The sequence below is a fragment of the Nerophis ophidion genome, linkage group LG19 (assembly GCF_033978795.1).
Source record: "Nerophis ophidion isolate RoL-2023_Sa linkage group LG19, RoL_Noph_v1.0, whole genome shotgun sequence".
Taxonomy (NCBI): Eukaryota; Metazoa; Chordata; class Actinopteri; order Syngnathiformes; family Syngnathidae; genus Nerophis; species Nerophis ophidion.
The window spans coordinates 20,027,277-20,051,387 of NC_084629.1; the positions used below are offsets into that span (position 1 = coordinate 20,027,277).

General features: G+C 40.8%; 2 protein-coding genes across 4 annotated transcripts in view; one reads left to right on the forward strand and one right to left on the reverse strand.

Annotated features, from left to right (window-relative positions):
• The first annotated feature begins 1,011 nt into the window (after positions 1-1,011).
• On the forward strand, positions 1,012-10,596 carry LOC133538143 (uncharacterized). 2 transcript variants are annotated; one of them, XM_061879487.1, is made up of 9 exons: positions 1,012-1,166; positions 2,643-3,102; positions 8,569-8,873; positions 8,934-9,062; positions 9,117-9,198; positions 9,544-9,734; positions 9,798-9,884; positions 9,948-10,002; positions 10,068-10,596. In XM_061879487.1, exons 2-9 carry the CDS (start codon positions 2,664-2,666, stop codon positions 10,262-10,264), a joined length of 1,485 nt encoding a protein of 494 aa, XP_061735471.1. In that variant the 5' UTR covers positions 1,012-1,166; positions 2,643-2,663; the 3' UTR covers positions 10,265-10,596. The 2 variants fall into 2 exon arrangements, with proteins under 2 accessions (XP_061735471.1, XP_061735470.1); XM_061879486.1 differs by having other exon boundaries at positions 9,798-10,002.
• Positions 10,597-16,260: 5,664 nt separating this feature from the next.
• Positions 16,261-24,111, reverse strand: part of fer1l6 (fer-1 like family member 6) — a 61,228-nt gene continuing 53,377 nt past the window's right edge. Inside the window, exons 40-44 of one of the 2 annotated variants that reach the window (XM_061879489.1) lie at positions 23,946-24,034; positions 23,780-23,878; positions 23,586-23,706; positions 17,508-17,950; positions 16,261-16,539 (exon numbers count right to left, since the gene is read on the reverse strand). In XM_061879489.1, coding sequence (XP_061735473.1) covers positions 16,359-16,539; positions 17,508-17,950; positions 23,586-23,706; positions 23,780-23,878; positions 23,946-24,034 — 933 coding nt within the window. In that variant the 3' untranslated portion in view covers positions 16,261-16,358. Of the gene's footprint in view, positions 16,540-17,507; positions 17,951-23,585; positions 23,707-23,779; positions 23,879-23,945; positions 24,042-24,111 lie in introns of those variants that run through there. The other variant, XR_009802936.1, reaches the window with a different exon arrangement.

The window sequence follows — 24,111 nt, forward strand, 5'->3', positions numbered from 1 at the left end:
AAATTTTAAATTTCCCGCTAAGTGTCGTGTTGAAAACGTCGCGGTATGATGACGCGCGCGTTTGATGTCACCGGTTGTAGCCGACATTATTTTCCAGCCTGATCCAAAAAATAAGTTGTCTGCTTTAATGGCATAATTACACAGTATTCTGGACATCTGTGTTGCTGAATCGTTTGCAATTTGTTCAATTAATAATGGAGAAGTCAAAGTAGAAAGATGGTGGGAAGCTTTAAGCCTTTAGCCACAAAAACACAGCCGGTGTTTCCTTTTTAAAAATTCCCGAAGATAAAGCTTTACTATGGATCAGAGTGGTCAAGCGAACATGGATCCCGACTACATGTCAACCGGCAGTTTTCGGTGAGAAAATTGTGGTAATAAGTCGCCTCTTACCGGTGACATCAGCGGAGCTTCCGTCCTGCTGCAGCTGCCGTGGCTTCCCTTAGAGACTCTGGCGTCAACACACCCGTGGCCACACCCCTCTGACTTTCAGGTACTATTTACTCTCACTAAAACACTAGCTGATAAGGGATTTTCCAGAATTATCCTAGTAAACGTGTCTAATAACATCTGAATCGCTCCCACTGCAATCGCCTTTTTTTTCATTTTTTTTCTAGTCCTTCACTCTAAATTTCCTCATCCACGAATCTTTCATCCTCACTCAAATTAATGGGGAAATCGTCGCTTTCCCGGTCCGAATAGCTCTAGCTGCTGCTGGCTTTGATTGTAAACAATGTGAGGATGTGAGGAGCCCTACAACCCCTGACGTCACGCGCACATCGTCTGCTACTTCCGGTAAAGGCAAGCTTTTTTATTATCGACCAAAAGCTGCGAACTTTACCGTCGATGTTCTCTACAAAATCCTTTCAGCAAAAATATGGCAATATGGCGAAATGATCAAGAATGAGACAGAATGGACCTGCTATCCCCGTTTAAATAAGAACATCTCATTTCAGTAGGCGTGTTATGGATTTGTTGTGATGCACCCTTTCCCCACGCGATGGCGTGCTGGACTCGTACGCATTGGCAACCACTTGTTTCCCAACAAAGAAGAAAGACCGGAAATCTCCCGAATACACACTACTGTAGAGAAAACGAAGAATTGTTTGGATTTGCCTCAAAAAAACAACTTTTGACCCCTGGGAATAATCCGTCACGATTGCTTGAAGGTGATGTTATCGCAACTTTCTTTTTCCTAACGTGTAATTTCACTATCGAATACATTTTAAACGTGCAGTCGGGCTCAACAAGCGAGGGTTGCCACAGAATGTCCGACATTTTCTTCCCAAGTACGTGTGAGGATAATATCATATAACTGTTTGTTTACGTTTGCATCAAACGTCCTTCGTGTTCGCTTGGCCTTAACGAGGAAAATCGGTGTGCGCAGCTGCTCTAAAGAGTACGGTAATTGTTATCGACGTATGCACACACGGTGTCATGTTAAATAGATATTTTTTCTCAGTCACCAGGCTAGAATTAATACCAAATAAAACGTCACTGCGCGTATGTCATCGTTGACAAATTGCTGTTACACAGAAAGACAATAGGTTCGCTTTACGTAAGTGTTGTCAATGTAACCAAAACCCGAACTTCCGGATTTCAAAACAAAAGGTTTCTTCAGGCTTTCTCTCATGTCTATTTTGATCTAAAACCTTTCACGTTGCCTATTGTTTATACTAATCATATGTATGATTGCAAGTCGTTGTAAACTAAAAGCGTAAAGTTATAAGAATGTTTTGCACAGGCTCTGTCGTTTTATTTTGGAACGTATATATCCTGTTTGTGGCTTTGCGATAAATGTACTAATCTGGGTTTTAATGGTCCTATATGTCAGTGGTTCTCAACCTTTTTTCAGTGATGTACCCCTGTGAACATTTTTTTTAATTCAAGTACCCCCTAGTCAGAGCAAAAACATTTTTGGTTGAAAAAAAGAGATAAAGAAGTAAAATACAGCACTATGTCATCAGTTTCTGATGTATTAAATTGAATAACAGTACAAAATATTGCTCATTTGTAGTGGTTTTCTGGAACTATTTGGAAAAAAAGATATAAAAGTGACTAAAAACTTGTTGAAAAATAAACAAGTGATTCAATTATAAATACAGATTTCTACACATAGAAGTAATCATCAACTTAAAGTGCCCTCTTTGGGAATTGTAATAGAGATCAGTCTGGATTCATGAACTTAATTCTAAACATTTCTTCACAAAAAAATAAATCTTTAACACCAATATTTATGGAACATGTCCACAAAATATTTAGCTGTCACCACTGAATTGTTGTATTTTTTTCCCCACAGTTTATGAACTTACAGTCATATTTTGTTGAAGTATTATTGAATAAATATATTTATAAAGGATTTTTGAATTGTTGCTATTTTTAGAATATTAAAAAAAACCTCACGTACCCCTTGGCATACCTTCAAGTACCCCCAGGGGTACACGTACCCCCATTTGAGAACCACTGCTATATGTTAACTACAATATGTACACCCACTTTGGCCCTTATGAAGCTAAGGTAACCAAATTATGCTGATAATAATAACAAACATTGTTTAACTAGTATACCTCAGAAATGAATACGATGATCTTTTTTTGTTGTGTAAATTGAACAGAAAAGTGAGTTTACCATTTTTGTGCCTCCAGGTCAAATCCTAAAGAGGTGCGATGGACATTGGCATTGCCGTCTCACTCATCCGGGGTCAGATGGGCGCGGTGGTGGAGCGGGCCGTCAACGTCGCCGTGGAGACGGTGCTGGCAGAGATGCTCAAAGTGGTGGGCGTGAAGTTCGAGGAGCTGAAGGCGCAGCTGGCGCACACGAGGCAGGACGTCGCGGCGCTGCAGCGGGAGAAGGCCCTGAAAGAGAAGGAGAACGACAACATCCGCGCCAAGCTGCGCTATACCGAGCTCAAGCTCAAGTACTACCGGCAGGGGGTGGAGGAGGAGCTGCAACACAGGGTCTCTGGCAGCTCAGCTCTGGTTCGCAACCTTCCGTCCAAACTCTCTCCGGGGCAGGGAGGAGGCGCTGGTGTCTTTTCTACCGGAGCTTCACCAACATGCTCTTCTCAGACCTTGACTGTTGATCTCGCAGCGAGCAGCATCCGAGGTAACGACTGTTTTGGTCCACTTGCATCGGGACACCAACCACAGGGTACAATTAAAGGCCTACTGAAACCCACTACTACCGACCACGCATTCTGATAGTTTATATATCAATGATGAAATATTAACATTGCAACACATACCAATACGGCTGGTTTAGTTTACTAAATTACAATTTAAAATTTCCCGCAGAGTTTCTTGTTGAAAACGGCGCGGAATGACGACGCGTATGACGACGCGTATGATGACGCGTGCGCGTGACGTCTTGGGTTGGAAGGGACATATTAACGCAGCGCCACTTGCGGCTAAAAGTCGTCTCTTTTCATCGCGCAATTACACAGTATTATTGACATCTGTGTTGCTGAATCTTTTGCAATTTGTTCAATTAATAATGGAGAAGTCAAAGTAGAAAGATGGAGGTGGGAAGCTTTAGTCTTTAGCCACACAAACACACGGTGTTTCCTTGTTTAAAATTCCCGGAGGTGAAGCTTTACTATGGATCAGAGCGGTCAAGCGAACGTGGCTCACGACTACATGTCGACCGGCAGTTTTCGGTGAGAAAATTGTGGAAATAAGTCGCCCCTTGCCGGAAATCAGCGGAGCTTCTGTTGTGCTGGAGCTGCCGTGACTAATTCCCTCAGTAACTGGCGTCAAGACACCCGTGGATACACCCCTCCGACTATCAGGTACTATTTAACTCACTAAAACACTAGCAACACAATAGAAAGATAAGGGATTTCCCAGAATTATCCTAGTAAATGTGTCTAAAAACATCTGAATTGCTCCCAATGCTATCACCTTTTTAAAAAAAAACTTTTTCTAGTCCGTGACTTACATTTCCTCATCCACAAATCTTTCATCCTCGCTCAAATTAATGGGGAAATTGTCACTTTCTCGGTCCGAATAGCTCTTGCTGCTGGAGGCTCACATGGTAAACAATGATAGGATGTTAGGAGCCCTACAACCAGTGACGTCACGCGCACATCTTCCGGTAAAGGCAAGGCTCTTTTATTAGCGACCAAAAGTTGCAAACTTTATCGTCGATGTTCTCTACTAAATCCTTTCAGCAAAAATATGGCAATATCGTGAAATGATCAAGTATGACACATAGAATGGACCAGCTATCCCCGTTTGAATAAGAAAATCTCATTTCAGTAGGTCTTTAAGTAAGAAGAACATGAAATTCATCCAGATGGTCCTAAACGGTAAACACAGTGGGCTACCAGGAGCTAGCAGCTACACAACAGCTTAGCACACAAGCTAGACATCTCTTAATCCATCCATTTTCTACCGCTTGTCCCTTACGGGGTTGCGGGGGGTGCTGGAGCCTATACTTAGTACTTAATTGAACAATATTGCAGTGTAATACAGCACATTTGTCAATATAAACAAGTATCAAATAATTATACTTATACATACAAAGTCTCCAAAGCAGAAGCATATTAGAAAGTATCCAGGAAAGAATGTGTCCGCATCATTCCACGTACTTCATCATGACCCCAATTTCATGACTTAGTGGTCACCAGAAGAAAAACAACAATTACCGCTCCACTTTGATTTAAAGACAATATATTGGGATATCAATTGAAAAAGTTGTATTACAACACTTTTAATTTTACTTACACATTCAAAGTCTCCAAGGCAGAAGCGTATTAAAAAGTATCAAGTGTGTCCGCATCATGTATCAAGTAACAGACGTGTCCGGATCATTCAACTAACTTCACCATGAGCTTATTTTCATGAATCATTGTGGCCACCAGGTGTCACAAAACAAGGAATTACCACTCCACTTTAATTTAAAGACAGCATAAGTCCATTTCAGCCGGTTAATAGTAAATAGGTGTTTCTCATACCTACAATTGTTCTCTATTTGACTCATTTCATGTGATCAATCCTTTGCTCACATTTCACACTTCAAAATAATAAAAGTATGTATGATTCCCGCTGATATCGTATCAGGCAATATACACGGCTCCATTATCGGTATCATATCGGAAGTGAAAAAGTCGTATTGGCACGCTTCTAATATTACTTAGACATACAAAGTCTCTATGGCAGAGGTGTATGAGAAAGTATACAGTAACCAACGTGTCCGCATCATTCAACTTGCTGCATCATTAGATTAACTTCACAAATTATTGTGGCCACTCGGCGTCGCCCCCCCAAAAAAAAAGTTTTACCACCCCGCTTCAACTTAAAGACTTCATGAGCCCATTTGGATGGAATATTAATTACCTTAGTGTTTCTCATGCCTACCATTGTTCTGTCTGGCTACCTTCACCCGAGCAAACCTTTTCCACGACACAAAATGATAAAATATGTACGATTCCTGCTGGTGTTGTAACAGATCGAAGGTTATTTTCAATGCCCCAATCCGAGGTGGAGATATTTGGGCACCTCGCGATTCGATAAGTATTTATTTAAAAATGATCACGTGCAACTTTTAAAAACAGTGCATTTGTAATAAGCTGTTGATCTAATTCCTATCACATTTATTAAATTAATGTGAATGTGTGCAAAACTGTAACATAAGTGCCCTACAATAAAGGTGCTGGTGGGATGACTCGGTCTGCGTTACTTTATTTACATTAAATACATTGATTTTCTAAAAATTCATCATGTCCCCGACCTCTACAAGTAAAATCAATATATCAAGTGGAAAAGTTGTATTGGGGCATTTGTAAAGTTACTTACACATACAAAGTCTCCAAGGCAGAAGTGTAATAAAATGTATCCAGTAACAAACGTGTCCGCATCATTCAATACACTGCATCAAGAGCTCAACATAATTGTTTGTTGTGGCCACTAGGTTTGCCCGAACATTATTTTAAATACCTCTCCACTTCAACTTAAAGGCACTATAAGTCCATTTTAGCTTGTTAATGGTAAATACCGAGTGTTTAGTTATACCCACCTTCTTCATCAAGTGAAGAAGTTGTATTGGGACATTTGTAATATTAATCTCTAAGGCAGAAGTGTTGTAGAAAGTATTAAGGAACAAACGTGTCCGCATCATTAGATATACTGCATCAAGAGCTCAACCCACGGTAATTGTTTATTGTGGCCATGAGGTTCGTCAAAACAAAAAGAAAAAATACCACTTAACTTCAACCTAAAGGTGTTATAAGTCCTTTTTAGATTGTTAATATTAAATACCCAAGTGTTTTGTGATACCTACCATTGTTCTGTTTGACTCATTTCACCTGATCAAACCTATGATAATAATATGTTCGATTTCTGCTGATATCGTATCAGATCAATATTGGTATCAAATATATTCAAGGCTCCAATATTGATATATCAAGTGAAGAAGTTGTATTGGGACATTTGTAATATTATTTACACATACTTTACACATCTTTAAGTCGAAGCGTAATGAAATGTATCCAGTAACAAACATGTCCACATCATTCAATTTACTGCATCATGAGCTAAACCTAATAGTTTGTTCTGGTTTGCCCCACACTAAACAATTACCTCTCCACTTAATCTTAAAGGCAGTTAATGATAAATAGGTTAGTATTTCTTCTATCTATCTTCGTTCTGTTAGAATAATTGTGTGAATGCTCCAAAGCATTCACACATATTTTAAATTATTCTTCTCCAGATTTTGGCGCGCTCTACCTTCCATATTTTTCATCCGATTCAAACTGTTCCAACTTCAAACCGTTCATCTTATTCAGGAATCGCAGGATTAATAATTGATAAATTCCCAAAATTCCCAGAATTCCAGGTTTTCCTGGACATTTTTCCCATTCAAAATGAATTGGCCATTTTTCAAACGTCCACCATTTCCACATTTTCCAACCGATTCAAACCATTCCACCTTCAACATATTCCACTCATATTGGAAATGAAAATTATTATTTTTTTGAAGTTAAAAAAAATTTCAGGAATTCCTAGAATTCCCTTTTTTTTTAACCTAATTTTTCTGGCAACTACTCCTTCCACATTTGTTAACCCACTTCAAACGTTCCGCCGTCAAATCATTCCTCTTAATCAGGACAAAAAACAAAGTTGTTTTTTGAACTGGAAAAAATTCACGTTTCCCTGAAATTAGTGGAATTTCTTAATACCATTTTTCAATTAAAAATATTACTTCAACATTGCTCGACCGATTTTAAAAATTCCAACACCAACCATCATTAAGAACATTCAAGTCTTTTAGCATTTAAAAAAATATCCCGCTTTTCCCGAAATTCCCAAATTATCATTGAAATGAATGGGACATTTTTAAAAGTTCCACAATTCCCACATTTTTCATCCAATTCAAATCGTTCCAACTGAAATATTCAGCCTCTTCAAAATTGTGTGCTCTACTTCAAGGATTTAAAAAATGTTCTGGATTCCCAAGAATTTCCAGTTTTCAGGGACATTCTCCCCATTCAAAATGAATTGTCCATTTTTTTAAACTTCCACAATTCGCACATTTTTCAACCTATTTAAACCATTCCAACATTAATATATTCCCCTCATCCTGGACGTTCAAACTAACACTTTCCCAAGTTTTAAACCAAATTCCAGTTTTCCTGGAAATTCAAACTTTTCCACATTCAAACTATTCTTACATTCATGCTACATTCTGTCAGCATTTCAGTTCAACTTCAGCATTGGAGCATCCACACGCAATTCCTTCAGGAATTGCCTCATCTAGTTTGACTTGACATTCAACACTACAAAATGATAAAAGTATGGATGATTGTTGCTTTAGCAGACCAGTGCAAATTAAGGCGCGGGGACCACATGCTTTTTAATCTGGCCCGCTGGACATTCCCAAATATTTTTTTTATATCTTTAAGATGGAAAGTGTAGCTGCCATTATGATATACAGGGATGTTTTCTAATAACCGTAAATCTTCAACTATACAAAGTATTTGAATGGTTGGAATTTGCATTGATGGATGATATACCAGTTAGTATGGTAATATAATTAGTTCCTATGGTCATCTAATTAGCTACTATGGTCATGTATGTCACAGCAGCTCCGACGAGGCACCAAGCAGTGTGGGCGGGAACATTTTTCCACAGACGCGGAAGGAGATTTTCACAACAAAGTTATAAAGCTTAGTGATGTATCAGATATATCAGATTGTAGGTGGGTGTATTTTGTACCCTTCATGTTCCTATTTCACTGTTATTTGCATTTTTGTTGCGTTTCACTTGATTGTAAAATATGTCGATCGAAAGGGAGTGTGACTTTACTATTTTGTCAATGTTCAGTGTTTTATCGTTCATAGAAAGAAATACAATTCTATTATGTTTTTTAAGGCGGTCTGTCGTAACGTTTTTAGCATTCAATCAGACATTATTGTGAGGTTTTGTTTGAGTGTTCTTAGAAATTGATATACCAACCCCCAGACACATTTTTTTTTCAATGTGGTCCACGAGTGAAAATAATTGCCCAGGCCTGTGCTATAAGATCAATGTCAGTATGGCTAACAACATTATGGCATTCTCCCTGTCCTCCCAGAATGTACTTCTCCTCAAAGCGTGAGCCAGCATACCATGACATCGGCGGCCATCTCTGATCCGACAGACAGCTTGTTGGCCGTCTCGCTCCCCATGAGCGCGGAGTCCCCGGGGGGATCGGGAGGGACGACGGCCACGCCCACTTCCAGCACCGTCAACACAACTGGTGTGTGCGCGGGGACGCTCTGTGCCACAGACCAAGGCGTTCACGGAGAGAGCGACTGGGACGTGGTCCCGCCCCCGCAGGAAGCCGCCGTGCAGCAATCGTCTACTAGTCCGACGCTGGCTGACAGCTCCACGACACAGGTAACGCTAAGAAAGGTGTGCTTGGACGAAATCAGTGTCCTAATACTTTTGCCCTAACAGACTCTGATGACGGTGAAGATGGAGGAAGAGGCGGGGCAAGTGATTTGTATCAAGGAGGAGCCGGAGGAAGAGCATGAAGTTATTTCTCGCCTCCTGCTGGACAATCAACTGAACTGCAACCAGTCAGAGGTGAGAGTTCCGACTCAGCAGGCGTCGTCTCAAGTGACACTCTTTGTCCTTCAGATGTCAGCGATGCAGTGGGAAGGACTTGAAGCCGGCCACAGGAAGTGCTCCTCAAGCTTCAGCTCAGCCGGACCCAGTTCCTGTGAGTGTTCATCCAGGCTGGGCTGTATCACGATATTGGTGTTCGGTATCGATCATTATTGATATTTCTTTATGACCTATCAAAAATAAGGAGCTTCAGGAAATAATATTAAATGTAGACGTTTTTATTTCAAATGTAACCATCCTCCGATTATAATGCCCACAGCCATCAAGGCAGAAAGGAAATGTCAACAAAATTGTAGTATGTAAATGAAGGGAAAATAAAAAAGGAAATATTCAAGAAACGCTTAAAATAGTGTGAAAATGTAAACAGAGAAACCTATCGCGATATGGTTTTGTGGCCCAGCCCTATGTACATCTGACGCATCAAACTACGTCCTGTCAGATGCCGCACCACAGCCGCCTATGGCCGCCTTGGCGCCCGGTGCCCCTCGCCAGGTGGCGCGCAGCCCGTGGACCGAAGGCCTGAGCCTGTACGAGGAGTACAAGCTGCGGCGGAACGAGCTGCGGCGGCGAAGCCTCAACCGGCGGCGAGAGCTGGAGAAGACGCTGCCTCAGCCTCTGCTGGCCGACCTGGTGAGTCGGCCATTTTTGCACTGGGCGAGGCGTGGAACTAAAGGCGAGGATTGTGTGCGGAAGGTGCGCGAGCGCAGGGAGAAGACCCGGCTGAGGGTGGCCAGGTGGAGGGCCAAGAGGAAACTCCAGGCTTGTCTCAACCAGGTGCAGGTGAGCAGCGACACTTCCTGTCAGGTGACACACTGGTCCTCACGTCGGCGTGCTCATGTGCAGACTCAGGGCGGCGCTGTGGCTTTCCCCATCAGCGGTCCTCACAGATCTCCACACGGTAAGACCAGAGCGCCTCTCATCAGCGCTGACTCGCCGCTCCATCCATCTTTGCTCTCCTTTCAGCCGCCAACAACAACATGGTCATCTCGGCCGTCACCACGTTCCCTTTTGTCACGCCGCCCTCGTCCTCCCTGCTCCTGCGGGGCCCCAACATGGCCGCCCAGTTCCATCAGCACGCGGGGATGTCGTCATCATCCTACCCGCAGGTTAGCGTAGTGCAGCAGAGCGTGTGTCAGACAGACGCAAACGTCCCGCCCTGAGGTAGATCGCCTATCTAATCCTCTCTTCTGAAATGTTTGTATCAATTCAGTATTTATTATTGTAGGAAAATACCTGTGCGTTTTGGATAGACGATATCTTTTATTTAGGATATTTTAATTTCAACAATTTTGTACCGTTTTCATTGAGAGTTAAACAGCGTCCTCTGCTGGTTACTCAATTTGGCCTCCACTAAATCGTACTTATTGATGATGAAACATCAAACTCTCACACTACACTACATTTTACTGTGTACTCTAATCCTCATTGTGTGGAATTAACATGGACATGGTGTTTACACTTCATTGCATTAAAATGTGACAAGTAACTTAAACGTGGACTAAGGTTTTTTTCACCTAAAAGTGATTTTATTATTTTTGTAATCTGATGACAGAAAAAAGTCCAAAAAAAAGGTTTGAAACTATATAAGGCAGTGGTCCCCAACCGCTTGTCCGTGATGCATTTGCTACCGGGTTGCACATGAACATTAATTCATTAATAAACTACCACATTTTCTCAGACTTAACTTTCGCCTGTACCACTAAACACAGCAATAAGCCTGTTAATAGATGTATATTATAACTCCATTGTAGTTGTAATTGGACAATGCACATCAATGAACATATAACATTTTAATGTGCCAGATTGTGGGCAAAGGCTATATTTACACGTAGAAAGCCGGTCCATGAAAATAATGCATACGTTAAAGGCCTACTGAAATGAGATTTTCTTATTCAAACGGGGATAGCAGGTCCATTCTATGTGTCATACTTGATGATTTCGCGATATTGCCATATTTTTGCTGAAAGGATTTAGTAGAGAACATTGACGATAAAGTTCAGAACTTTTGGTGCTGATAAAAAAGCCTTGCCTTTACCGGAAGGCGCAGACGATGACGTCACAAGGGTGAGGGCTCCTCACGTCCTCACATTGTTTATAATGGGAGCCTCTAGCAGCAAGAGCTATTCGGACCGAGAAAACGACAATTCCAACCCTTAATTTGAGTGAGGAGGAAAGATTCATGGATGATGTTGATAGCGAAGGACTATAAAAAAAAATAAAAAAATAAAAGTTAAGTTAAAAAAAAAAAAGGCAATTACATTGGGACTGATTCAGATGTTTTTAAAGACATTTACTAGTATAATTCTGGGAAATCCCTTATCTTTCTATTGTGTTGCTAGTGTTTTATTGAGATTAAATAGTACCTGATAGTCGGAGGGGTGTGTCCACGGGTGTCTTGAGGCCAGTCTTTGTTGGAAGTCGACGGCAGCTGCATGGACGGCGCAAGCTCAGCTGATCTCCGGTAAGAGGCGACTTTTTACCACAATTTTCTCACCGAAACCTGCCGGTTGACAAGTGGTCGGGAACCATGATACATTGTAAAGCTTCACCTCCAGGAATTTTAAACACGGAATCACCGTGTGTTTGTTTGGCTAAAGGCTAAAGCTCCCCAACTCCATCTTTCTACTTTGACTTTTCCATTATTAATTGAACATATTGCAAAAGATTCAGCAGCATTGTTGTCCAGAATACTGTTTAATTGCGCGATGAAAAGAGACAAATTTTAACTGCAAATGGTGATGTCCTCTACAGTCCGTGACATCACGCGCACACGTCATCATTCCGCGACGTTTTCAAAAAGAAACTGCGGGAAATTTAAAATTGTAATTTTGGAAACTAAACCGGCCGTATTGGCACGTGTTGCAATGTTGATAATTCATTATAGATGTATAAACTATCAGACTGCGTGGTCGGTAGTAGTGGGTTTCAGTAGGCCTTTAAACCGGTCCCCGGTGGAAAAAAGGTTGGGAAACACTGATCCAAGGTTTTATGTTGGCAAACTAAAAAGATTTACATGCACAAATTAAACGAAAGAAAATTAGGTAATTAACATTTCTAAGACAATGTGCTCTTAATAAGCTGTAAAGTTAGCATGTAGCTCACATAGCTATGCTAATGTTGCTAACCTAGGAGGCTGTTAAAATGTAATGTTGGCATGTAGCTATATTAGTTTTGCTAAAATGGCCTAATGTTAGCATGTGGCTCACATAGCTATGCCAGTGTTGTTAACCTAGGATGTTAAGATATGTTAGCATGTAACTCACGTAACTATGCAAATGTTGCTAACCTAGGAGGATGTTAGAATTTAATGTTGGCATGTAGGTCACGTAGTTATATTAATTTTTATTAAAATGGCATGGTGTCAAAATTTATTGTTAGCATGTAGCTCACATAGCTATGCTAATGTTGCTAACCTAGGAGGAGGTTAGAATTTAATGTTGGCATGTAGCACACATAGCTATGACAGTGCTGTTAACCTAGGATGTTAAGATCTAATGTTAGCATGTAACTCACTTAACGATGCAAATGTTGCTTAGCTTGCAGGGTGTTAAAATGTAATGATTGTGTGTAGCTCATATATATATATATTACTTAATGTTACTAAACTAGCATCATACTAAACTAGCATGATGTAATGTTGGCATGTAGCTCATGTTGCTAACCTAGGAGTATATTAAAATTTAATGTTGCCATGTAGCTTACAAAGCTATATTCGTTTTGCTACAAAGGCATGATGTTAAAATGTGATGTTAGCATGTAGCTCACCTAGCTAATACATTGTTAACCTAGGATGTTAAGATCTAATGTTAGCATGTAACTCACATAAGTGTGCTAATGTTGCTAACCATGCAGGGTGTTAAAATTTAATAATAGTGTGTAGCTCACATATATATGTTTTACAAAACTAGCATGATGTTAAAATGTAATGTTGGCATGTAGCTAACGTAGCTATATTAGTTTTGCTAAATGAGCATGATGTTAAAAGGTAATGTTAGCATGTAGCTCACATAGTGATGCTAATGTTGCTAACCTAGGAGTATGTTCAAATTTAATGATGGCTTGTAGCTAACATGGCAATATTAGTTTTACTAAACGAGCATGATGTTAAAAGGTAATGTTAGCTAACATGAATTGATTTACGTGGACCCCGACTTAAACTAGTTGAAAAAACTATTCGGGTGTTACCATTTAGTGGTCAATTGTGCGGAATGTGTACTGAACTGTGCAATCTACTTATACAAGTTTCAATCAATCAAGCATGTAGCTCACATAGTGATGCTAATGTTGCTAACTTAGGAGGATGGTAAGATGTAATGTTAGCATGTAGTGCACATCACTATGCCAGTGTTGTAAATCTAGAAGGATGTTAAGATCTAATGTTAGCATTCAACACACATAACTGCTAATGTTGCTAACCTTGCATGATGCTGAAATGTAATATTAGCGTGCTGCTCACACAGCTATATTGGTTTTACTAAACAAGCATGATGTTAAAAGGTAATGTTAGCATGTAGCTCTCATGGCTATGCTAGTGTTGGTAACAAGGAAGGATAGTAACGTGTAATGCTAACATATAGGCCAGTTGTAATTTTCACACTATGCCATCTTTTTAACAGTCTATACAGAGGCCATAAAGTAATATTGTAACATTTGCTGTAGCAGAAAGAATTGGGGTTTTCAGGAGCTGTGTGCGTGGTGCTGGTCCCATGGGGGTGTGTGTACATAATCAGAAAATATTAAAGCAGTGTCCTTTTTGCCCGTTTAGTGAAGGAAATAAACAGGAGGGGAAGTATTGGGAAGGCCATTCTTTATTTGATTTACTTTTGTTATTTATCGGCATACTTGCCAACCCTCCCGAATTTCAGTGCCTCTCCCGAAAATCTCCCGGGGCAACCATTCTCCCGAATTTCTCCCAAGGGACAACAATATTGTTGTCTTTAAGGCACGCCCCCTCCAGGTCCATGTGAGGACAGCCTGTCACGTCCGCTTTTCCCCCATTTAAACAGCGTGCTGGCCCAGTCACGTTATAATATGTACGGCTTTTGGAGAGTGCACAACTGTACACACAACAAGAAGGAGACGAAGCAGATGAACGAAGAAGAGGCATGGCGACGACGGGTAAGAAGAAGTACGCTTGCAAGTTCCAGAATGATTGGAAACAAAAATTTCAGTTCATCCAGGACAGCTCAAAGGGGAAGGAGTATGCTGCCTGCAAATTGGGGGTCACTGGAGCCTATCTCAGCTGCATTCGGACGAAAGGCAGTGTACACCCTGGACAAGTCGCCACCTCCTCACAGGGCCAACACAGACAGACCACATTTACACTCACATTCACACACTAGGGCATATATATATATATATATATATATATATATATATATGTATGTGTATATATATATATATATATATATATATATATATATATATATATATATATATATATACAGTCAAGAAAACGAGTATTTGAACACCCTCCTAATTTGCAAGTTCTCCCACTTAGAAATCATGGAGGGGTCTGAAATTTTCACGGTAGTTGCATGTCCACTATGTGAGATAACCCAAAAAGAAAAATCCAGAAATCACAATCTATGATTTTTAACAATTTATTCGTGTGATACAGCTGAAAATAAGTATTTGAACACCTGTCTAAGCTAGAATTCTGACCCTCAAAGACCTGTTAGTCGGCCTTTAAAGTCCTCGTCCACTCCACTGTATTATCCTGAATCAGATGCACCTGTGTGACGTCGTTAGCTGCATAAAGACACCTGTCCACCTCATACAATCAGTAAGACCCAAACATTCAGCATGGCTAAGAGCAAAGAGCTGTCCAAAGACACCAGAGACCAAACTCTACAACTCCACAAGGATGGAAAGGGCTCTGGAGAGATTGCCAAGCAGCTTGGTGAAAAAAGGTCCACTGTTGGAGGAATCATTAAAAAACGGAAGAAGCTAAACATGACGGTCAATCTCAATCGGAGTGGAGCCCCATGCAAGATATCACCTCGTGGGGTTTCAATGATGCTAAGAAAGGTGAAGAATCAGCCCAGGACTACACGGCAGGACTTGGTCAATGACCTGAAAAGAGCTGGGACCACTGTTTCCATGGTCACTGTTGGTAATACACTAAGACGTCATGGTTTGAAATCCTGCATGGCACGGAAGGTAAACCACCACATGTTAAGGCCCGTCTTAAGTTTGCCAATGACTATTTGGATGATCCAGAGGAGTCATAGGAGAAAGTTTTGAGGACAGATGAGACCAAAATTGACCTTTTTGGTCAGAATTCCACTATGCTTGTTTGGAGGAAGAAGAATGATGCGTACCATCCCAAGAACACCATCCCTACTGTGAAGCATGGGCGTGGTAGCATCATGTTTTGGGGTGTTTTTCTGCTCATGGGACAAGACGCCTGTACTGTATTAAGGAGAGGATGACTGCAGCTGTGTATTGTGAGATTTTGGCCAAAAACCTCCTTCCCTCAGTCAGATCATTGAAGATGAGTCGTGGCTGGATCTTCCAACATGACAATGACCCAAAGCACAAAGCCAGGAAAACCAAGAAGTGGCTTCGTAAGAACCATATCAAGGTTCTGGAGTGGCTTAGCCAGTCTCCAGACCTAAATCCAATTGAAAATCTTTGGAGCGAGATGAAAGTCTGTGTTACTCAGCGACAGCTCAGAAACCTGACTGATCTAGAGAAGATCTGTTTTGAGGAGTGGGCAAAAATCCCTCCTGCAGTCTGTGCAAACCTGGTGAAGAACTACAGGAAACGTTTGACCTCTGTAATTGCAAACATAGGTTACTCCACCAAACATTAATGTTGGTGTTCAAATACTTATTTTAAGCTTTATCACACAAATTGTTAAAAAATCATAGATTGTTATTTCTGGATTTTTGTTATCTCTCATACCATGGACATGCACCTACCGTGAAAATTTCAGACCCCTCCATGATTTCTAAGTGGGAGAACTTGCAAAGTAGCAGGGTGTTCAAATACTTATTTTTTTTCACTGTATATATATATACACACAATTTGCAGGCAGCATACCCCTTCCCCTTCGAGATATATATATATATATATATATATATATATATATATATATATATATATATATATATATATATATATATATATATATATATACACTATACACCCCCCCCCCCAAGAAAATACACCAAAGGGCGATTGAAAAGTCACAAAAGACGTATTCTGATTTCGAACGAAAGTGATTGTTGCCAAGCTTGCGCGTGGGCATCACCCGTTGACTATCTTCTGGGAGATGGCGCCTGGCAGCGTGTAGAGCAGCAGAACCAGGAAGAGCACGGTGATGAGCAGCACCAGGGCCACGATGATGTACTTCTTGTAGTTCCGCCACACCAGGTGGAAAAAACACTTGAAGGGGTTGACGAACCACGAGAAGGACGTGTCGGGGCGGCTGGTGAGAGGAATGCAGGCTGTGAGCGCTTGTTTGAGGTAGGCTTGTCACTTATTCTTCTGTTGTTAGATACTTTACATTAGTTTTGGATGATACCACATATTTAGGTATCGATCCGATACCAAGTAGTTAAAGGATCATACATTGGTCATATTCAAAGTCCTCATGTGTCCAGGGACATATTTCATGAGTTTATAAAAATAATACCAATTTAAAATGTTTTGTGATGCTAAAAAATATCAATGTAATCATAGTAGTATTCACTAAATATGCTATTGTACTTGGTATCATTACAGCAGATGTCAGGTGTAGATCCACTCATTGCATTTGTTTACATTGTGAGACCGGTGAGCTATTGTATCCTCCTTAGGTGTGTAGTAAAGCATGTTTAGCTATTCCTCATACTCTAGTGATAATGTTACTTGTAAGAAACATACTTTGTCGCCATGGAGACGAGAATTAGTGATTTAGAAGTAGCTAAAACACTGCCGACTGCGGATGAACGTTAGCCGCTAGCTAAAGCACCTCTTCCTGAGGGCGTTTCAGTGTTATAACTTCACCTTTAGTTTTCAAACAAAAATGCGTCCATTCTCCCTTTTCTGTCTACACACTGTGTCTGCTTGTAAGTACTCCGTGTGTGTGCAATATCGAACATGTTCCTCTGCTCCTAAAACCATCAATGTTATGACCTGATGACGGCGGGCCGTCATGCTAGTTTAAAATAAAAAAGTGGGGCGGAGATCCAGTACTTTTTAGAGGCGGTATAGTACCGAATATGATTCCTTAGAATTGCGGTACTATGCTAGTACCAGTATACCGTACAAGCCTAGTTTGGGGGACGTTAGCATGTTTAGTGGCTAATGTTAGCATCTAGTTTGAATGTTTAATGTAATCAGTAGACCGTGACATCGGGTTTTGTTTCAAAAATGTCCCTAATTCAAAAAGAATCCATGGAGCTGAGAACCTACTTGGGTTTGGGTAGTGGATCTGGCTCCTTGCGGGCTCGGCCAACTGGGTTTTTCTCAGCCTCTTCGCCTGTCACAAGGTGGAACTCGGCCTCAACCTTCCCCTGGATATAACATACAAACATATCAGTGTCATCAAGTCCTGGTCTGGGACCTCTTAAGCGTACCGTCAGCTCTCCAGACTTCCTGAAGGGCCACCAGCCCCTGGACCGCTTCTGCTGGAAGATGGAGATCTGCTCCGTCCCGTCCGTGAAGACGTCCCCCTTGCACGACTTGGCTGTCTTTGCGCCGCGAGGGAAGCCGTGCAGGTCCAGCTCCAGCGTGCCTAGGAAGTCGTCGGACGAGAGCGTCTCAAAGTCCCACACCTGCAGGATGAGGATGGCGGGCAGCTTCTGTTCGGTTTTATCCAGAGAGAAAATGTTGTCCCTTTTCTTCACCACCAACACCTAAATGTGGAATTAAAACATCAGAAAATCTGCTGAGTTGTGTTTTATCACCAAGTAGACGACTCCACGGCACCAGAGGGCGCCACCCTTTCTGGAACAGTATTTTGGTAGAGTGACAACTGTCTTTCTCTATCCATCCATCCATTTTGTACCGCTTTATTCCCTTTGGGGTCGCGGGGGGCGCTGGGACCTAGCTCAGCTACAATTGGGCGGAAGGCGTCGTACACTCTGGACAAGTTGCCACCTCATCGCAGGGCCAATACAGATAGACAGACAACATTCACACTCACATTCACACACCAGGGCCAATTTAGTGTTGCCAATTCAACCTATGCCCGGGTGCATGTCATTCTCTACACATCTTAAAATTAAGCTCTGCCAACTATCTCATTTAAAGATGTGAAGTTATACATAATTATATATAATACGTTTACCTAGCATGATGTTGAAATGTAATGTTAGCATAGCTAATAACGTACCATACCATGAATTGATTAACGTGGACTCCGACATAAACTATTTGAAAAACTTATTCGGGTGTTACCATTTAGTGGTCAATTGTACGGAATATGTACTGAACTGTGCAATCTACTAATAAAAGTATCAATCAATCAATCAAAGCTATGTTTGTTTTGCTAACCAAGGAGGATGTTAAAATGTAATGTTAGCATGCAGCCCACATAGCTATGTTCATTTTGCTAAGTAAGGACGATGTTAGAATTTAATGTTATCATGTAGCCCACATAGCTTGCTAAGTAAGGAGGATGTTAGAATTATTATTATTTTTTTTTATTATTTTTTTTTTTTGTCTGGTCCAGCTTCTCAGGCAAATCATATAGTTGATGTAGATGCCCATATCGGCTGTTCAGATTTACTTTACAAAAGAGAAGTGTAAGATACTTCTCTTGTTGTCTTATTTGAATGTGACTTTATTAAATGTATTTATATTATCATTTGGTGCAGCCGGAGGGGATAGAAAGAGAAAAAAAGGAAGACAGAGCGGGAAATTGTGGAGATAAGAGGGGGATTAGACAGAGAAACAAAAACAACAACAGCAAATACAACAATAACAACAACAACAATAGAACACCAGCACATACATATGTACAAATATGATCGTAAAAGTGATAGCAAATAAGCAGTTAGTGAAATAAATAATATAGTAATGACTGAGCATTTTTACACTAAAACTGGAGCAATACAAATACCAATAGAAAAAGTGCTATTGATCATGAACAAAACCAATAGATTACCTCTATTATCAACAATAAAGTTGTTCAAATGCAACGATACGTATACATAATGATAGCTAGAAAGATAATAAAAAAAAAATAAATAAATAATAAAAACAAATAAAAAAAGAAAAAAAAAAAGAAGAAGGAATACCGAAAGATGAAAGGGAAGAGAAACAGGCAACCTATATTAATCTTGTAGATTGTTATAGTAACAATGGTTTAAGCTCTGTCAATATGCCTTGTGTTACCCAGTTTACCCTAGGGCAACAGCATTGATATATGTTTGATGAAACATGATTATGTGCATGAGTGTGTATGTATGTATATGTACTTGTATATGAACAGAATGTGTATATGAATGTTTGTACAGTAAATGTATATGTACAGTATATGTATGTTTGTTTGTACAGTGAATGTATATGTACAGTATATGTATGTTTGTTTGTACAGTGAATGTATATGTACAGTATATGTATGTTTGTACAGTGAATGTATATGTACAGTATATGTATGTTCGTACTGTGAATGTGCGCGTGGATGGACGGACTTGGAGTATGTAGATATGTAATGTATTTGTGTATGTATGTATGTGGGAGCGTAGGTACCAATGAATGGACGTTTGTATGTATGAGTAAAGGTGTGTGTTCTGTTAGTATATGTGTGTTTGTATGTAGAATATGTTTGACCCCTAGTGTGCGTGGGAGCCAGAGTGCGGACCCAGCCGCCCAGAGAGCCCAACCCAAACAGCAGGTGTGGCGCCCAGGGAACCAGGGACCACCCGCCCCACGCAGCCAGGCCGGCCAGCGGCGGGAATCTCAGAGCCCGGCCCAAGCCAGCGAGAGAGACCCTCCCACACGGGCAGAAAGACGGGACGCCCCGCCCGGGGGAACCCAGAGACTTCCTGCAGCCGGACGGGAAGACCGCCCCCGCCACACCAGCACCCGGGCCCCCCCAATCCCCCCCCCCACCCCAGGGGAGCACGGCGCGCCCCACACCAGGCCACCCCACCCGAGCCGGCCGTCACAGGACCACCCAGCGCAGGGCCGCGGGGACAACCCACCCCACCCGCAGGGACCCCAACGATGGAGATGGAACAACCAGCAACCGCCCTGTCGAAGTACCCCCCTGAGGGAGGGGAGAAAAGGAAACATTTTTTAAAAAAAACCCCAAAACAAAAAACAAAATAAATACATTAAATCATATATATATATACATACACACACACATACAAATACATATATATATATATACATACATACATGTACATATATATACACATACACACACATACATATACATATATATACACATGCATACATACACATCCATACACATATACACACATAAATACACACACGTACACACATACATACATACACATCCATACACATATACACACATAAATACACACACGTACACACATACATACATATACATATATATACACATACATACACAAACACATACATACATACACATATATATACATACACATATATACATACATACATACACACACATACCTCCGCATACATATATATACACACACACAAAAAAAAAAAAAAAAAATAAGCTCACAGACAGGCTGACACACAACCTCACTACCCCAGCAGCTGGCCGACTCGCAGCAATTCGGAATACCCTGCAGCACTAAGCTACCACAATGGATGAGGGGACTAGACCCAGCCGGCCCCAACCAAGAAGGACACCTGGAAGGGATGGACAGCGGGACCCAGGGGCCCCAGACATGCAGCCCGGATGCAGTAGCCTGAGGCGCCGACCCCGATTGACCAGCATGCCCAGAGCGTATCCCCAGAAATATACATACACATATATACATATATATACATACACACACACATACATATACAACTATATACATCTGCATATATACATACACACACGCGTGTGTATGTATATATTCATACATACACATATCGGCATACATATTATATAGCCATATATATATATATATATATATACACACACATACATATGCATACACACATATACACATACATACATACATATATACACACATACACTTACACATACATACATACACAGATACACACATATACATACACCTATATATATGCACAAACATACACACATACATACACGTGTATACATACATAATTAACATACATAAATATATACACGCATACACATACATACATACATATATACACTTACACATACATACATACACACAGATACACACATACATACACCTATATATATGCACAAACATATACATACACGTGTATACATACATAAAAACATAAATATTAACATACATAAATATATACATACATATACACGCATACACATACATACATATGTATACATACCCACACATGCACATACGCACATACATATACACATCTATGAACACATATACTTGTAACCATACATGCACACCAATATATGTACATACACACATTTGCATCCATCCATACACACGCACAAATATCTATACGGCAACAAATCCATACACATGTCGGAGGGACAGCAATGAAGTCCAGGCATCCACTGTCTACTGAGAACTAGCCGAACCCCCAAGCCCTACAGGTCCGGCCGCGTACCCACGCCACCCAGGGACAACCCCCCACAAGCCCGGCTCAGACAACGGTGTGAAACCGGGCGTGCAAGGGTGGCGCGGCAGGGCGCAAGGGCACCCCAGGCCCACACCCAACAATCCAATCAACACGTGTTGAATTTAATGTTAGCATGTAGCCCACATAGCTATGTTCATTTTTCTATCCAAGGAGGATGTTAGAATTTAATGTTAGAATGTAGCCCACGTAGCTATGTTCATTTTGCTAAGTAAGGACGATGTTAGAATTTCATGTTATCATGTAGCCCACATAGCTTGCTAAGTGAGGAGGATGTTAGAATTTAATGTTAGCATGTAACCCTCATCGCTATGTTCATTTTGCTAAGTAAGGACGATGTTAGAATTTAATGTTATCATGTAGCCCACATAGCTTGCTAAGTAAGGAGGATGTTAGAATTTAATGTTAGCATGTAGCCCACATAGCTATGTTCATTTTGCTATCCAAGGAGGATGTTAGAATTTAATGTTAGCATGTAGCTCACATAGCTATGTTCATTTTGCTAACTAAGGAGGAAGTTAAAATGTAATATTAGCATGTAGCCCCCATAGCTATGTTAATTTTGCTAACTAAGCAGGATGTTAAAATGTAATGCTAGCATGTAGCCCACATAGCTATGTTCATTTTGCTAACTTAAGGATGTTAAATGTAATGTTAGCATGTAGCCCATAATGCTATGTTCATTATACTAAGGAGGATGTTAGAATTTAATTTTAGCATGTAGCCCACATAGATATGTTCATTTTGCTAACTAAGGAGGTTAGAATTTAATGTTAGCATATAGCCCACATAGCTATGTTCATTTTTGCTAACTATGGAGGATGTTAAAATCTAATGTTGGCACGTAGCGCCCTTAGCCATGCCAATGTTGGTAAACCAGAAGGGTGTAAAAATGTTCTGTTAGCATGCAGGTCACAAAGCTATGTTAGTGTTGCTAACCTAGCATGATGCTAAAATGTAATGTTAGAATGTAGCTCATGTTACAATGCCAGTGTTTGCAAATGAGAAGGATGTAAACATGTAATGTTAGCATGCAGGTCACAAAGCTATGTTCATTTTGCTAACCAAGGAAGATGCTGAAGTGTAATGTTAGCATAGTCGCTTAGTTATGTTAGTGTTACCAACCTAGAAAGATGTTGAAAAATAATGTTAGCATGCAGCCCACATATCTGTGTTAGCATTGTGGACCTTGAAAGGTGTTCAAATGTAATGTTAGCACTACCCCACATAGCTATGCAAAACTAGAATGATGCTAAAATGTAATGTTAACATGAAGCTCACATAGCTATGCTAGTGTTGCTAACCTAGAAAGATGTTCGATTGTAATGTTAGCATCTAGCCCACATAACTGTGCTAGTGTTGCTAACCTAGAAAGATGTTCGAATGTAATGTTAGCATCTAGCCCACATAGCTATGCTAGTGTTGCTAGCCTAGAAATATGTTAAAATGTAATGTTAGCATGTAGCCCACATAGCTGCGTTAGCATTGATGACCTTGAACGAAGTTCAAATGTAATGTTAGCATCTACCCCACATAGCTATGCTAACCAAGAATGATGGTAAAATGTAATGTTAACATGAAGCTCACATAGCTGTGCTAGTGTTGTTAACCTAGAAAGATGCTAGAATGTAGTGTTAGCATCTAACCCACATAGCCCAGCCCACTCCCTTATGTTATGTTGTTGTATATGATGCAGTATTTTGGAACCCTCTCAGACAAAAACGATATAACTTTTATGAGTAGTCTTGGTCAAAGTCATCATAAACCTTCAGCTATGAGCACCTTCTCAGCGGGCAGGTAGCTGAAAGGAAAAACGAAGCGCCAGTTGAAGTTCCCTTCCCCCGTCAGCGAGTTGTAGTGGACGTCTGTTTCCTGGCGGTCATCCTCCAAACCCTTGAGCCATCTGTGAACAAGGAGGAGGAGTCCAAGTCTAGCATTGTGGCAACGCTACCGGTCACCTTGCAAACTGCCATTACCCCTTGATATAAATATCACTGGACTTCTGACCAGTCAGGAAGTTGCTGTCCTCCAGGATGACGTCCTCTGTGTTCCAGATGACGACGCGAAGCTCATAGCTGGATACATTTACTTGCGTTCAGTATCAGGTTGCATGATGTGGTTCTACAAAGATGCTTGCCTCACCCTTTGGGCTTGCGAGGTGAAATATCCACTGCTGGTCCAGGATGAGGCAGATCCATGGGGAACATGTCAACCCACATCTGGACCTGACCCTACTCCCTCAAGCACAAACAACCATGAGTTAAAAGACCAGCACCTAAGACGCCATGTAAAGCATCTCAGACTCTTC

Bases quoted from the DNA above. Each gene is read 5' to 3' on its own strand.
- LOC133538143 (XM_061879486.1), top strand. From the start codon at position 2,664: ATGGACATTGGCATTGCCGTCTCACTCATCCGGGGTCAGATGGGCGCG. The intron at 3,103-8,568 runs GTAACGACTGTT...CTGTCCTCCCAG, and splicing joins CGCAGCGAGCAGCATCCGAG to AATGTACTTCTCCTCAAAGC. The intron at 8,874-8,933 runs GTAACGCTAAGA...TTGCCCTAACAG, and splicing joins CTGACAGCTCCACGACACAG to ACTCTGATGACGGTGAAGAT.